The sequence below is a fragment of the Hemiscyllium ocellatum genome, chromosome 45 (genome assembly GCF_020745735.1).
Source record: "Hemiscyllium ocellatum isolate sHemOce1 chromosome 45, sHemOce1.pat.X.cur, whole genome shotgun sequence".
In the NCBI taxonomy this organism is placed as follows: Eukaryota; Metazoa; Chordata; class Chondrichthyes; order Orectolobiformes; family Hemiscylliidae; genus Hemiscyllium; species Hemiscyllium ocellatum.
In genome coordinates, this window is record NC_083445.1 from 4787594 (window position 1) to 4804992 (window position 17399).

General features: G+C 45.2%; 1 protein-coding gene across 2 annotated transcripts in view; it reads right to left on the minus strand.

Annotated features, from left to right (window-relative positions):
- Positions 1-12143, minus strand: part of slc27a1a (solute carrier family 27 member 1a) — a 149290-nt gene extending 137147 nt beyond the window's left edge. The window contains exons 1-2 of one of the 2 annotated variants that reach the window (XM_060854894.1): positions 12067-12143; positions 4897-5079 (exon numbers count right to left, since the gene is read on the minus strand). In XM_060854894.1, coding sequence (XP_060710877.1) covers positions 4897-5063 — 167 coding nt within the window. In that variant the 5' untranslated portion in view covers positions 5064-5079; positions 12067-12143. Of the gene's footprint in view, positions 1-4896; positions 5080-9522; positions 9779-12066 lie in introns of those variants that run through there. The other variant, XM_060854895.1, reaches the window with a different exon arrangement.
- Positions 12144-17399: the final 5256 nt, after the last annotated feature.

Here is a 17399-nt window from a genome sequence, read left to right on the forward strand (position 1 = left end):
GGCTCTATTCTCTCCCTAGTTACCCTTTTGTCCTTAATATATTTATGAAATCCCTTTGGATTTTCCTTAACCTTATGTGCCAAAGTTACCTCACGTCCCCGTTTTGCCCTCCTGATTTCCATCTTAAGTATACTTCGACTGCTTTAACACTCCTTTAAGGATTGACTCGATCTATCCTGTCTATACCTGACATATGCTTCCAGCTTTTTCTTAACCAAAACATCAATTTGTTTAATCATTCAGCATTCCCTATACCTACCAGCCTTTCTTTTCACCCTGACAGGAATATACTGTCTCTGGACTCTCGTTATCTCACTTCTGAAGGCTTCCCATTTTCCAGCCGTCCCTTTACCTGCGAACATGTGCCCCCAAATCAACTTTTGAAAGTTCTTGCCTAATACCGTCAAAATTGACCTTCCCCCAATTTAGAACTTCAACTTTTAGATCAGGTCAATCCTCTTCCATCAGTATATCACAATCCCAATAAAGTGATCATCCCTTTTTTAATTCTCAGTTCCACCCAAATAACTTCCCTGGATGTATTTCTGGGAATACCCTCCCAAAGTACAGCTGTAATATTATCCCTATTCAAAAACGCTACACCCCCTCTCTTTCTGTCGCATTTGTATCCTGGAACATTAAGCTGCCAGTCCTGCCCATCCCTGAGCCATGTTTCTGTAATTGCTATGATATCCTGGTCCCATGTTCCTAACCATGCCCTGAGTTCATCTGCCTTCCCTGTTCAGCCTCTACCAGTTCTACCTTCTTCTCTGCTTTGTTCCTACCTGCCCTGACTATTCGACACGTTCCTTCCCCACCACCACCTTACACGTTCAAATCCTCCGGAGCAGCTCTTGCAAATCTCCCTGCTGGTATATTCATCTCCTTCCAAATTCAGGTGTAATCTGTCCTCCTTGTGAAGGTCACTTCTACCCCAGAAGAGATCCCAATGAGCCAAAAGTGTGAATCCTTCCTCCCTGCACCAGCCCCACAGCCACAGATTCATTTACTCTATCCTTAAGTTTGTTTACATCACATGGTACAACATGAAACGAGGTACAGGAACAGGAAATGACCATTCACCCCCTCTAGCTTCACCTATATTCAATCAGACTACAGCTGATCTGTACTTTCACTCTCTGTCTGCTGTTTTCATGTCCTGTCACTGAATGCCAAAACCTACCAAAGCAGGGTTGAAGGCTTTGACCTATAGGGAGAGGTTGAACAGGCTAGGGCTGTTTTCCCTGGAGTGTCAGAGGCGGAGGGGGTGATCTTATAGAGTTTTATAAAATCATGGGGGGCATAGATAGGATAAATTGACAAGGTCTTTTTCCTGGGGTGGGGGAGTCCAGAACTAGAGGGTATAGGTTTAAAAGGGAAAAGATTTAAAATGGACCTAAGGGGCAATTTTTTCAAGCAGAGGGTGGTACGTGTATGGAATGAGCTGCCAGAGGAAGTGGTGGAGGCTGGTACAATTACAACATTTAAAAGGCATTTGATGGGTATATGAATAGGAAGGGTTTAGAGGGATATGGGCAAAGTGCTGGCCAATGGAACTAGATTGGGTTGGGATATCTGGTCGGCATGGATGGGTTGGACCGAAGAGTCTGTACATCCCCATGACCTGCTAATCTTTCAAGCCTTTCACGTTTCAGTTGAATGTCAGCATGGGGGGAGAGGTGCAGAATTCCATTCCTTTTCAAGTGAAGTTGGTGATGGTACTGGGGAATATTTGCAGTGAATGATGGGGCTTTATGCCTTAAACCAGTTGAGGCAATACCTGGTTCAGGATAATCAGATTGAGAAACATGGGAGCTTTCTAACGAGGATTTCACACCTGCTCAGGCTGATGTGAGAGAGAACCTATGCATGGTACCTGAGACAACGTAACCCCCTTAACAAACAAAAGCCAGATTAACTCGCTGCATGGCTCACTTGCAGCTTGTGAGAAGACGCGCACTAATTGGTCCTTATGGAAGTTTTTCTTAATTCTTTCACAGCTTACCAACCTCACTGGCAAGGTCAGCAATTATTGCTCATTCCTAATTGCCCTTGAGGGCGTGATCACTGGCCATGTTTTTGAACTCTTCCAATCCATGAGATGGATTCTCCACAGTGCTGTGGAGAAGAGTTTATTCTATTACTGGCAAGAGCATTGAATTGAATCTGAAGGGCTTTGGGATGCTCTGTGGATGTAAATAATGGGGGTTAAATCAATGCAGGCTCTTCTTCACTCTTAAAGAAGTGGTGAAAAAAAACTGATGTCCCAAAGGGCAGATACAGTCTAATCCGAGACAGTCACTGGGCTTTGTGGAGTTGCATTTGGCTGTCACCAATGCTCTGTTTTTAGTAAAAGTGGCATTCTGACTTTCGATTAGATTCTCTACAGTGTAGAAACAGGCCCTCCGGCCCAACAAGTCCACACCGTACCGCTGAAGAGCAACCCACCCCCCTACATTTACCCCTTCGCCGAACAGTATGGGCAATTTAGCACAACCAATTCACCTGACGTGCACCATCTTTGGACTGTGGGAGGAAACCAGAGCACCCAGAGGAAACCCACGCAGATACGGGGAGAATGTGCAAACTCCACACAGTCAGTTGCCTGAGGCGGGAATTGAACCCGAGTCTCTGGCGCTGTGAGGCAGCAGTGCTAACCACTGTGCTGCATTCTTATTTAACTTAGCATCAGGCAACCTTTCGGACTATTGAGGAGTGCAGACCCACAAAGTGAAGAGAGAGTTCTAAAATAAAATAATGTTGGCTTCAGGTAGAAAGTGAGGAGTGCAAACCCTGGAGCTTAGAGTCGAGAGTGTGGTGCTGGAAAAGCACAGTGGGTCAGGCAGCATCTGAGGAGCAGGAGAATCAACATTTCAGGCATACATCCTTCCTTGTGCAATTGAAATATAGATAGCGGGGTAAATGGGAGAGACCTGCACTTGTTTGGAAACCGGATTGGAATTTGGGTGCTTAGCTTTTGTTGCTTTAACGCTTAGACAATATGCTCCAATTTTAATAAAGTATTAAAAAGGAGGCCAGAGGGGGGCACGCAGGAGTGGATGGTTAGGGAATGCATGAAGGTTCAGCTGCAATTGATAGAACACAGGGAAGTGAGAGAGTCGGTGAAACGTCGCGGTTTTGTAAAGGTTGCATAATTTGAGTGCTGTGAAACAGTGCAGAAGCAATGTTACCATTTCAATATAACATCATTCTGTCAGCCTCCTTAATCCCACACTAAATACAATTTAATCAATGTGAACTTCAACAAAATGCAGGACAACATCTACTGCTGATGAGAATAATATGGTTTCTTTAAGGTGGTATGCTTGTGGTTTGAGACCCTGTACCACATTGCTTAGTGCAGACTTAACAGCAGTGAACAAACTGTTCCCTTTAAAGAAAGGTGGCTGTTTCAACAGAGAGAGAGAGAGAGACCGACTCCACTGCAAGGGTGTCACTAGACGGACAGCTTCACACAATGTCTGTCTACACCTTGGAATGACAGACAGGGCTGAAGCCAGAAGTTGAGGCAGACGTTCAAGTCTAATTAGCTGACCAGCCAAGTTAGGTGCATGCATCCCCAGTCATCCTTTCTTCAAAAGAAAGAATAAAGTGAGATATTAATCCTTATCCATTCTGAAATGGTTAGAAAGAATCAAATTAAGATAACTCTCCAACAGAGTTAAGGATTCTTAAAGCAGTGGAGAATGCAGCTCTGCTTTGAATACCAGGAGTACTGTGTCAAATGGGTCTTTTCACTGGGTCTCAATGCAGAAAAAGAGGCCTATAATGAAAGGATCTTTTCTTCAATTGCTAATTTTGAGGAGGCGGCAATGGCATAGTGGTATTATCACTGCACTATTAAATCCAGAGACTGAGGTAGTGTTCTGGGGACCTGGGTCTGAATCCTGCTATGGCAGATGATGGAAGTTGAATTCAATAAATATCTGGAATTAAGAATCTAATCAATTGTTGAACCATCTGCTTCACTAATGTCCTTACCTGGTCTGGCCTACATGTGACTCCAGTTCCACAGCCTCAGGGACAAGCAATGAATGCTGGTCTAATCAGTGACACATTCATCACATGCATGAATTTTAAAAAAGAACTTAATTTATCACCTTTATTTTGGCCAATCTGAAATGTAATATCGGGAGTGGCAAATCCAAGTTGCATGTACCAATATGAATCACGATCAGCTAGACTAACTGGTAAAGGAGCATTTCAAAACATGTTGCAACAAGATTAGGCAAAGGACAGGACAATTTTATAAAGGCTATGGTGAAAGAGCAAGGGGATGGAAGGAATTGGTTGAATTAGTTTCGATAGTAACACGGTTGGCAGACATGGTGGGCCAAAGGGGCATTGTTCTCTGTTCTAAAGGCACAGTGGGCCAAGTAGCCTTTTCCAGGGCTGTATAATTTCACTGTGACAGTGACCGAGTTGGGAGACGTGAGATCTGCTATTTAGGGAACACTGTCCGCATTAGAGCAGAATAAATGGGCGGCACAGTGGTTAGCACTGCTGTCTCACAGCGCCAGAGACCCGGGTTCAATTCCCGCCTCAGGCCATTGTCTGTGTGGAGTTTGTACAATCTCCCCGTGCCTGCATGGGTTTCCTCCGGTTTCCTCCCACAGTCCACAGATGTGCAGGTCGGGTGAATTGGCCATGCTAAATTGCCCGTAGTGTAGGGTCTGGTTCTGTTGCGCTTCGGTGGGTTGGTGTGAACATGTTGGGCCGAAGGGCCTGTTTCCACACTGTAACTAATCTAATCTAACTGAACCAACTCTGGGAAGAGATATCCATAACCAAATGTCGTTTGTCAAGAGATTGGGATGATATACAACACTGGCGACCAGACACAAGGTACGCACGTACATTCTCAGTGCAACTTACAAGAGATCTCTAGGTGCAGTTTTTAACAGTATCCGAATAAACCTCCATCCTCCACTTCCCAGATAAATGCCAAAGCTTGCAGCTATAGTCCAGGTCCAGGAAACGCCAAAGAGCTGCATCAATCCCAGAGATCCCAGGGTCATACTGCAACTAGCCACACTGTGCATCCTTCCTAGAAATTGCCTGTTAAATACAAAAAGAGCGCCTTGTTAATTATCTGATGTTAGCATGTCCTTATTGAAACAAAATAATTCTTAGGGGATCTGACAGGGTAAACGTGGAAAGGTTGCTTCCCTGCATGGTTTGGAGATGCAAGTGTTAGACTGGGGTGTACAAAGTTAAAAATCTCACAGCACCAGGTTATAGTCCAACAGGTTTATTTGGAAGCACTAGCTTTCGGAGCGCTGCTCCTTCACAACCACCTGATGAAGGAGCGTCGCTCCGAAAGCTAGCGCTTCCAAATAAACCTGTTGGACTATAACCTGGTACTGTGTGATTTTTAACTTTCCCCTAATGATTAGCCTAGCCCCAGGCGGTATATCCGGAGAGTAAGTTAGGACTGAGATGAGGAGGAATTTTTTCTCTCAGCGGTGAGTCTTTGGAATTCTGTATCACAGAGGGCTGTTGAGGCTGGGTTGTAGGTATATTTAAGGCTGAGACAGGCAGATTTTGAATCAGTGAGGAGTCGGTGTGGGTTTCCTCTGGGTGCTCCGGTTTCCTCCCACAGTCCAAAGACGTGCAGGTCAGGGTGGATTGGCCATGCTAAATTGCCCATAGTGTTAGGTGCATTAGTCAGAGGGAAATGGGTCTGGGTGGGTTACTCTTCGGAGGGTTGGTGTGGACTGGTTGGGCCAAAGGGCCTGTTTCCACACTGTTGGGAGTCTAAAAAAAAAATTCAAGGATTAGAAAGAAATGGAGGAAAGTGGAGCAAAGAATTATGAAATGATCACGGTGAATGAAAGAGCAGACCCAATGGGCTGAATGGCCTCTCTTTGTGTTATGGCTAACAACGAAGCTCAGAAATATTTGCACGAAGGGTTACAATAAGGTTTTAATATCGATATTCACTGCCAGTTGGTTATTGGAGGAATTGCAAGTTTAGCAGGTTCATGTCAGTGTTACTGTATCAAACAACATTACTCCTTGGAACTAAGGGCAGCTCAGCGACTCTGTAACTGTCCCATCACACCAGGCACGGGCCATCCTGTGTAAACTACCTGAAATGAACAGCTCCACTAATCAATACTGTATGCAACTGGCCATTTGTGGGCCTGAAAAACCTGCCCCAATTTTAAATAGAAGGACCAAATCTTGCCCCTGCAATTAGTCCTTGGACATTCCCAGTCCAACCTGCTCTCTCTTTCTCAGCACTAACACTGGCTGCCAAGGACTTTTCTTGATGTTGAGGCTTGTCCTCTATAATGGCTGAAAATGTGTTGCTGGTTAAAGCACAGCAGGTCAGGCAGCATCTCAGGAATAGGGAATTCGACGTTTCAAGCATAAGCCCTTCATCAGGCTTCATCATGCTCGAAACGTCGAATTTCCTATTCCTGAGATGCTGCCTGACCTACTGTGCTTTAACCAGCAACACATTTTCAGCTGTGATCTCCAGCATCTGCAGACCTCATTTTTTACTCTTGTCCTCTATAATGCCTGTTTTCCAGCTCTGAACTCAAGCTCGTTGAATTCAGAGACTGTCCTTTCTTACTTGGGTAAGGTCCAGGAATTAAAGCAACCCTGATCTCACACTGAAAACTCCACAGGCTGATGAGAGTGCGACAGTATGGAGTTCAAACACAAGAGATGGGAGGTCACTCTTTGAGCCGGCTCAGCCAATGAGACCCAGGTTGACTCCTTACCTCATCTTCAGTTTTGTGCAATATTCCCAAATCCTACGTATTCCCTCTGTAGCCAAAAAAACCTACATGATCTCTCACACCGAACACATACAGCCACAGAATGCTAGACTAGAATACACCAACCTGACCATGTTTTGCAATCCCCTTCCTTATCAGAACGTAGATAAACATCATAATTCTGGCAGAAGGAAGACATTGGCAATAAAATATTAACTAGCTTATTTAACTACAGCACCACACCTGTGTAGAAATGGTCTGGCTGCATTTGGAACAAAATTGCTTTTTTCCTGACTCTGGGTGAAATGCTTAATGTTCTCCTTATCCTGGACATCTCACCTCTCAGTCCAGAGAACGGAATCTCCCGTGCAGTACTGAAGTACTGGTCAGTCAGAGGACCCATCTTTCAGGTAAGGCATTAAAACAAGACTTCAGTGGACATAAATACCCTGTGGCTCGATTTGTAGGGAGAGAAAAAGAGTTCCCCTCAGCTTCTGACCAATATCTAGCCCTTGACAAACATCACAAGCCAAGACTGGTTGGAGATTACCTGACCGCTTTTTGAGAGAGCTTGCTGCACAGTGTCACATTGTACAACAGTGGCTTCATTTTAACTATTTGATTGAACATAAAGTGCTTTGTGATGAACTGGGATCGTAAATGATGCTATAGAAATGTAAATCTTCTTTGCCTCTTTAAGCCTTACATAACATGCACCATGACATGGCTTTGGCTCAATAAGGTCTGGAAGGACAAAAGGAAACATAGTTTTCTCTAAACACTCCAGTACACAGCTACTTTGGGATGGTGGTACAAACTACACACAAGATTTTAGGAAGTCATTAGCGGAACTGTCCATTCTCATTCCTCAGTAGGTAACTCAATATGGTTCTTTCAATGTACAGCTGAAAATGTGTTGCTGGTTAAAGCACAGCAGGTTAGGCAGCATCCAAGGAATAGGAAATTTGACGTTTCGGGCACAAGCCTGATGAAGGGCTTGTGCCCGAAACGTCGAATTTCCTGTTCCTTGGATGCTACCTAACCTGCTGTGCTTTAACCAGCAACACATTTTCAGCTGTGATCTCCAGCATCTGCAGACCTCATTTTTTACTCCTTCAATGTACAGCCATCTCTCTGCAATGGCGCTCAGATTATGCATTTTTCTCTATGTTTGAGCTGTCACTTTCTCTGTGTTGTTATGAATGCGGAGTATTCAAACACTGAACCTGTAGTTCTGTGGTTCAAAACAAACCATCAACCAGAATGTAAAAGCATAACCGCCAATCTAGAAAGAATGCCCACCGGAAAATCACCTAACCCAATCAGGGAGTGCGTGTATGCACTGACTAACTAGATTCAGCACACATTTCAGGAGCAGTAAAAATAGAGTTGTATGGAGGGAGAGTTGAGGGGGAAGAAGGAACAGCGTTACAACTGAGCAACCTGCAAGCTGTTTCCTTAGATCCTGTTGCCATCAAATTACCTACTTTGCCAGTTCTCGAAAATGCTCAGTGTTCCTCAAACCGCTCCCACGAACCAACAACAGATTTATTGGTGCCTCCCTGGTTTAAAAAAAATGCTGCACTGTGAGACTGAATCATTGAAGAGGTTCTATTAGTCACTGGGGGAGGGAATATCCATTACATCGACTTTGTGCAGTCTGGCTGGTTAATATACTCCACAAAAGAAATCCAAAACAGGACCTCTCACCATGTGAGCAAAACCTACCTCTTTGACCAAGCTTTTAGTGACTGGGCTCTAACATCCCATGGGGCTGGGTGGCATATCTTGTTTCATCATGCTTTTGTGAACTGTCTTGAAGCGTTTAATTAAATTGAAGAAATGAATACAAGTTACAGCTGTTGCTCACAGGATTCAGCATAGCATATCATTTGAAAATAAAATTCAATAACACGAGACAATTCAATCCATTGTGTCATCTCTCTGAAAGAACTTAGTCACAAAGCACTCCACCCTCGAATCCTTGCAAATACTTTCCTTTTCAAGGATTCATTCTGTTCACTTTTAAAAGCTATTCTTCCATCAGCTTCCAGGCTGCACATTCCAGATCACGACAACTTGCTGCTCATTCTCATTTCCCTCTGGTCGCTCGGTTAATCGCCTTAAAGTTGTATCTACTAGTTACCCACGTTGTTCTTTCTTCTGATTTTCCTTAAGCCATCCCCTTCAATCTTTGCTGCTCTCGAGAGAATTATTCCAAACTTTCAGAGGCTCCGAGCTCACTCACCCGTGTGCCACCAAGTGATTTAGGCTGTGCCAGAGTCCCAGTGTCACGATTCCTTGCCCATTTTTTTTTACCAGATGCTTTTGAGGTCCCGTTCCCACCCACTGGGCCTGATTTTCTGGCACCATTCAGTCTCCTGATCCAACTAGCACCAATCAAAAAAACCCCCTGACCGACCTGACAACTGAGACAGTATAGCGCTCCATTCCACCACAAGCATTGCACACAAAAAAATCACTCAAGGGATTAGAAAGCTCCATTGTCTCAATCTTTGGAACAGTCTTCATTTGAAATGTGGAAGGTTTTACGTGTCGTGATTGAAAGGGGAGGGCCCCCTCCCTTCATCTCAAATGGTCAATTTAAATATTTAACAATTTAGAATTATTCTTTCATCGTTGTTACACATTTATATTAAGCAATAAGAAAACAGGCAGTTGAGTTCACTTCTCTACATTAAAATACGGTACAAACATTTTCAAGTGAAAAGCTGTTTTAACTAAGAGAAGCTCAGAATCTATAACTCACCAAATCTGTAACAACGGTTTAGGAATTCCCCAACACTCAGAATCTGAACCACAAACTGAAGAGAATTTCTTTGCTGGAAACAATTTCTTTTTACTGTTCTGTTGGGATTCCTGGACGAAACAAGTTCACATCGAAAGCAAGGAGATCTCACCTCCCATTAGCATGCAGCAACTTTCCTGTTTTGATCTGTTTCACTGTACACAAAGATACCTCACTGTGGCTCTGTGGAGCAGCGCACAGGCAGTGTTCCAGCAAGGCTACTGGTTCATTTTTAAACAAGCGCTCCACTCACTGGAAACCTCTCAGAGAACCACAAAGTTCTCTGCTAGCTCCTCCCCATCGCCATTCACGGGGGGCAGGCTCAGACCAATTGGCAGAAAAAAAATCCTCAAATCCAAATAGATTCTATAGGTGATTACTTCAAAAAGAGCCGTTTTCAAGTATAGACTGTGCAGAATCCCATCGATTTGAATGCTCTCTCTGCTAATGAATGCCAAAGAAACTGACCTCAGGACAGTTCCAGCTCTAAGTGACACATAATAGGATCAGGTGACAAAAGATAGGCACCAAAGATTTCAGAATAACCCACAAGCTATCATACAGTCTTTTGTTACATAAAATATAGGGGAAGATTACGATTAAGAGAACTCTTATGTAAACTTTAAACTGATCAAGTTGACCAATCTTAGTTCTGGGGAATGGCACCTTCTGCAATTACAGGAATTGTATGCAATGTTTAAGTGAGGCAATCAAATATTTTCATAATATTACAGCACTCTTTCAATATGAATGTTTCCATCATCACATATTCCTACACATGGGGGATGCAAAGGTATTTCCCAACAAGACAAGCGACACTCGGCTTTTCATCGAAGCAAGTCAAAATCCCAGACAACTACGTTGAGAAGATATACTGGACAGAAATGTATAACTGCACCATAAAACGCACAGAACACCTGGTTCACAATCTTATCGGTAGATATGGTTTGAACTGGAGACTTTTGCTGAGAATCCAGGTGAAAGACAACGCCATGGGCTAGGATTACAGAACAAAAGCTGAGGAAATGAAGCTCTGGAAGCAGGATATAAATTGCAAGTTTTATGAAGTTTGTAAATCTGTTAAAGAATAAGCTGAAATAGAATATGGTGCAATTCATCTCTGACCATAACAAGGAGGAAGCATACATAAGCATTACAGAATATATCCACAGTTCAGAAGATATTAAGACAGGAAAGAGAAGAAAATGCACCATAGTCTTATCTATTTTCTTCACAAAATAAAAATTGCTGAGATCCGGGGAGCAAGCCAGCAGACAATATATATTAGTGAACAATATACATTACCTGGAATGGACAAGTGAGAATCTCTAGAAGTGAGACTTGAGGTGCAAAAAAAAAGGCGAAGAACGAGTGAAGCAATAATACTGAATGCAGAGGTCAGCATGCAGTTGCTGGGTGTGTAATCAATTACTAACAGCTCCCTCGGGCATTCAAGTCAGCAAAATAAGAGAGCTATGATCAGAAAGAAACGAGACAGGTTCCAACATTCACTTGAACACAAACTGCAAGGCACATTGCAGTAAGAGTACAATACGCACCCCTAAACCAAAATCACAGTTCACACGGGAATATCAAACATGGGATGGCGGGGGGGGGGGGTCAGTGATGGGGGAGGGGGTGGTCAGTGAGGGGGGGACTGGATGGTCAGTGAGGGGGGAGGGAGTGATGGGAGAGGGGGTGATGGGGTGGGTCAGTAATGGGGTGGGGGAATCAGTGATGGGGAGGGGAGGTCAGTGATGGGCGAGGGGGATCAATGATGGAGGGGTCAGTGACGGGGGGGTCAGTGGGGGGGGTCAGTGAGGGGGGGTCAGTGACGGGGGGGTCAGTGACGGGGGGGTCAGTGAGGTGCAGGTCAGTGATGGGGGGTCAGTGACGGGGGGGTCAGTGACGGGGGGAGGGGGGGTCAGTGATGGGGGGGCCAGTGATGGGGGGGTCAGTGATGGGGGGGTCAGTGATGGGGGGGGTCAGTGATGGGGGGTCAGTGATGGGGGAGGGGGGGTCAGTGATGGGGAGGGGGGTCAGTGATGGGGGAGGGGAGTCAGTGATGGGGGAGGGGGGTCAGTGATGGGGGGGTCAGTGATGGGGGGGTCAGTGATGGGGGAGGGGGGGTCAGTGATGGGGGAGGGGAGTCAGTGATGGGGGAGGGGGGGTCAGTGATGGGGGGAGGGGAGTCAGTGATGGGGGGGTCAGTGATGGGGGAGGGGGGATCAGTGATGGGGGGAGGGGAGTCAGTGATGGGGGGGTCAGTGATGGGGGAGGGGGGATCAGTGATGGGGGAGGGGAGTCAGTGATGGGGGAGGGGGGGTCAGTGATGGGGGGAGGGGAGTCAGTGATGGGGGGGTCAGTGATGGGGGAGGGGGGATCAGTGATGGGGGAGGGGAGTCAGTGATGGGGGAGGGGGGTCAGTGATGGGGGAGGGGGGGTGAGTGATGGGGGAGGGGGGGTCAGTGATAGGGGGGTAATATGTAGGTAGTGTCTACTCACCCTCCCCAGCCCCAGGTCCTGGTCCCGGCCTGAGCCTGAACCCGAGGCCGCCCTCTCGCTCCGTTTCCAAGACTCCCGCCCGCCGTCCCCCTTCACCCACCCCGTCTCGCGCATGCGTCTCCCGCGGTCACCCATTGGCGCAGGCGAACCACTAGCCAATCACAGGCTCGCTCGTGCCTGCCGCCCCCCCTTTCCACGCCGGGAAATGTAGTCTCATGGACACTCCGGCCTACAACCCCCAGTGAGCACTTCCCCCGTTGCACGCCGGGAAATGTAGTCTCAGGGACGCTGCGGCCTACAACCCCCAGTGAGCTCCTCCCCCTTGCACGCCGGGAAATGTAGTCTATGGACTGCTGCGGACTCCAACCCCCAGGGCTCTTCGCGACAGCACACCTGGAGCAGGTACCTGCAATTCATTCAGGTGTGTGTTTCAGTCTCAGTGCAACTGGGGAACTCCATAGGGTACAACTGACATTATTTAATCAATTTTAAACACACGTCTACGCTCCTGGAATATAAAATAAAACTTTTTTTTTGTATTTATGTAGCAACTTTAAAGTCGTAAGATGCTTGAGCAAAATGCTATTGAGCAAGAGTTGAAGGCAAACCACCCACAGAAGGAAAGTGACCAAAGATAAATTAGTGGGGTTTTAATGCATTGGACCCTCCTGGTGCCTCAAATATATATAAATATAATCTTGTACACTTAAGAATGTCCTTTGGTTCGCTTGCTGGATACAGTCAAACTCCAACGTTTGTTTGAAAGAAAAACAGAAGTCGCTGGGAAAACTGAGCAGGTCTGGCAGCATTTGTGAAGAGAAATCAAAGTTAATGTTTCAGCTTCCATGACAGCCTCAGAGTAACTGGAACACCTTTTAATAATGGAGCTAAGGAGAAACGTTTTCAGCCAAAGAGTGATGAATTTATCAAAATCATCGCCACAAAAGGCTGTGGAGGCCAGATCATTGAGTACGTTTAAGACTGAGAGAGATATGTTCTTGAGTATCAAATGAATCAAGAGTTACAGGGAGAAAGCAGGAGAATAGGGTTGAGAAACGTATCAGCCATGATTGAATGGTGAAGCAGACCCGATGGACTGAATGGCCTCATTTCTGCTCCTATGTCTTATGGACCCTTCCTCAGAACTGACAATGTTTGTTTGTTTCATCCAATGCTACTGTATTGAACTGAACTGCTTTGGTGACTATGTATCTACATGAAGATATTTTTATGAATAAAGTATATTTTTGAAATTAGAAAAAATTTCCTGCCTTTTCCGTCATAACTCTTGATTCCCTTCCTGATTTACAAAAATCTGTCGATCACAACCATGAATATACTGAATGACCCAGCCTCGACAATCATCTGTGATAAAAATGTTCACAGATTTACAACCCTCCGAGAGGAAATACCTTCTCATAGAGTCATAGAGATGTACAGCACGGAAACAGACCCTTCGGTCCAACCCTTCCATGCCGACCAGATATCCCAACACAATCTAACCCATCTCTGTCCTGACTGTGTGGTCCCTTATTCTGAGATGATCTCACTGAATGGTAGAGCAGGCTTGATGGACTGAATGGCCTACCTTTGCTCCTACAACTTATGGTCTTCATTACCATTCCCTGGACTTCTTCCAGAGTGACTGATGAGCATTCAAACAACGAGGTTAAAATATTTTGATTGGGAAACGTTTTTTCTCCTTCGCCAGTTAATCCACCAATAAATGTCTAAACATTTGCGGCACGATTGCTTCCAAGTCTTTATTTCAATGACTTTGGTTTAGAGATTTTCTCTTTTAAGGCGAGGTTTGGTGAGATGCTGTAACGGAGATGGACAGAGTCAGAAACTGCTCGGACCTGTTTCTCCACTGATTCAAATGCTGCCGAAAAGCAGAGTGAGAGCAGCAAATAAAGTAATAAAGCAAAATACTGAATCCAGAATATGTAACCAATGAAGCTGAAAATAACAGTGAAATGCTGGATGAACAACAGGATTGACAGTTTGTGTTCAAAACTCAGTTTCAAAAAGTTACGGAAACTTTGTGGGACTGAAAAATGTTGGCATTGCTCTACAGCACAACTCCATGGCCATAACAAGGAGCTGCATCCTCGCAAATCAATTGAATTACAACCAGCATAACCTGCATTTATGTAGCACCCTCAGTCTGTTCATGGTCCCAGGCGCCCTTATCTTTATATTAGCCTCCATCATCGTCTTCATAAGAGATTCAACTTTGTTAGTAAACCATGGTTCACTCGCTCAACCACCTCCTCCCTGCCTGACAGTAGCTGTTCCTTGAACAAGCTCCACATTTAAATTGTGCCCAACCCCTGCAGTTTCATAACCAGCACAACCTGCATTTATGTAGCACCTTTAGTTTGTTAAAGAGCCCCAGGACCCAGCAATGTTATCATGCAAAGTTTCCCACTGAGGGAGATGATTGGGCATACTTTAGATGGGTCAGTTTTTGTTCAATGTGTGCAGGAAGGTTTCCTGACACAGTATGTAGATAGGTCAACAAGAGGCAAGGCCACACTGGATTTGGTACTGGCTTTGGTCCTACAAAGTAGGGCCTCCCTCCCTCCTCCTCTAACCTATATTAAGAGTCCACAGGCTTGCTACAAAACGAGGGTCTAAGGAAGTTTATAATTGAAGAGTGAGGCTTCAGCTCAGGAGTCTTTGACAAGAAGGTTGAGTGAAGTGATTACGCCACAGTTGAAGAGGGTGAAGACATGACTGCCAAGCTGGTTCAGTGTGCTACGTACTTGATGTGAAAGGTCAACGATTCTGGTGTGTCTGGCTCGTATAAGTGTGGAAAGTGTGTGCACGTTCAGCTACTGACAGAGCATATTGCAGCATTGATGAAAGAACTCGAGGACCTTAGGCTCATCCAAGAGAACGAGATCTTTCTGGACAAGACCTTCAGTAAGGTTATTACACCAATCGTACCAGAAGAGAGCAGACGATGAGGAAGGAAGAGAGGAGACAGGTGCAAGAGACCCCAAGGGAAGTACCTGTCAGGAGCAAGTTGAATCTTTTGGAAGCAGTAGAGACAGATGACACTGTCAGTCTGCGAAGCGGCCAGGTCTGTCAATCAAAAGTTGGCGTGGAAACAGAGCGGAAAGAGTCGGACATCGCACAGAGCCATGGTAATAGGGGACTCCATAATGAGAGGAACTGACTGGGGATTTTGTGGCAGCAGATGGGACTTAAGGATGGTGTGTTGCCTTCCTGGTGCCAGAGTTAAAGATATCACAAACAGAGTGCAGGAAATCCTCAAGGACGAAGGTGAAGAGCCAGAGGTGGTGATACATGTTGGCACAAATGATATAGGGAGAAGAGGAGGAACATGCTACAGCGGGACTTCAGAGAACTAGGAAGAAGGCTGAAAAGCAGGACGTCCAAGGTGGTTATCTCCGGTTAGCTTTCAGTTCCTCGGGCTGGAGAGGCCAGAAACAGGGAGATAATGGACTTGAACGTGTGGCTGGAGAACTGGTGAAGGGAGCAAGGATTTAAATTCTTGGATCACTGGGGTATGTTTTGTGGTAAGCATAAATTCTACAAGAGAGATGGTTTGCACCTTAATAGGCTTGGGGCCAGCATTCTGGCAGGCAGGTTTGCTACTGCAACATAGCTACGTTTAAACTAAGTAGCGGGGGGTAGGGGACAAACGGGATGCTTAAGAAGGAAATTGGAGGGAAAGTTAGAACAAGGGAAGTCAAGAAAGACAACTGTATCAATGAGGCAGAAAACTCAGAAAGGGATCATGCTGTAAGGTTGAGTGAAATAGGAGTTGATGGGAAGGGTGAGGACAGTAACAAATTAAAAATACTATATATGAATGCACGAAGCATTAGAAATAAGATGGATGAGCTTGAGGCTCTTTTGGAAATTGGCAGATACCATATTGTGGGGATAACTGAGATGTGGCTTCAAGTGGACAGGGCCTGGGAAATGAATATTCAAGGCTACACGTGCTATCGTAAGGACAGACTGACGGGCAGAGGGGGTGGGGTGGCCATGTTGGTAAGGGATGATATTCAGTCCCTTGTGCGGGGGGACCTAGAATCAGGGGATGTAGAGTCAGTGTAGATAGAGCTGAGAGATACTAAGGGTAAAAAGACCCTCTTGGGAGTCATCTACAGGCCCCCAAACAGTAGTCCGGATGTAAGTTAAATCAGGAGCTGAAATTGGCCTGTGATAAAGGTGATATTACAGTTGTTATGGGGGATTTCAACATGCAGGTAGACTGGGAGAATCAGGATGGCATTGGACCTCAAGAAAGAGACTTTGTGGAATGCCTCAGAGATGGATTCTTAGAACAGCTGGTGCTGGAGCCGACCAGGGAGAAGGCAATTCTGGATCTAGTATTGTGTAATGAACCAGAACTGGTCAGAGACCTCGAAGTGAAGGAGCCATTGGGAAGTAGTGACCATAATACAATAAGTTTTGATCTGCAATTTAAGAGGGAGAGGGTACAGTCGGAAGTGACAGTACTTCTGTTGAATAAAGGGAACTATGGAGCTATGAGGGAGGAGCTGGCCAAAGTTCAATGGTGCAATACTTTAGCAGGGATGACCGTGGTGGAACAATGGCGGATATTTCTGTGTATAATGCAGAGGTTGCAGGATCAGTTCATTCCTAAAAGGAAGAAAGATCCTAGGAGGAGGCATGGGTGGCCGTGGCTGACGAGGGAAGTTAAGAAACATATAAAGTCAAAAGAGAAAAAGTATAACATAGCAAAGATAAGTGGGAAAACAGAGAACTGGGAAGCTTTTCAAGAGCAACAGAGGATTACTAAGAAGGAAATATGCAGAGGAAAAATGAGGTACGAAGGTAAACTGGCCAATAATATAAAGGAGGATAGTAAAAGCTTTTTCAAGTATGTGTAAGGCAAAAAAATGGTTAGGACTAAAGTTGGGCCCTTGAAGACAGAAACAGGGGAATATATTACGGGGAACAAAGAAATGGCAGAAGATTAAATTGGTACTTCAGATCTGTGTTCACTGGGGAAAACACAAGCAATCTCCCTGAGGTAACAGTGACTGAAGGACCTGAACATAAGGGAATTTATATTTGCCAGGATTTGGAGTTGGAGAGACTGTTAGGTCTGAAGATTGATAAGTCCCCGGGGCCTGATGGTCTACATCCCAGGGTACTGAAGGAGGTGGCTCGGGAAATCATGGATGCGTTGGTGATTATTTTCTAGAATTCGATAGATTCGAGATCGGTACCTGAGGATTGGAGAGTGGCTAATGTTATACCACTTTTTAAGAAAGGTGGGAGAGAGAAAGCAGGAAATTATAGACCAGTTAGTCTGACCTCAGTGG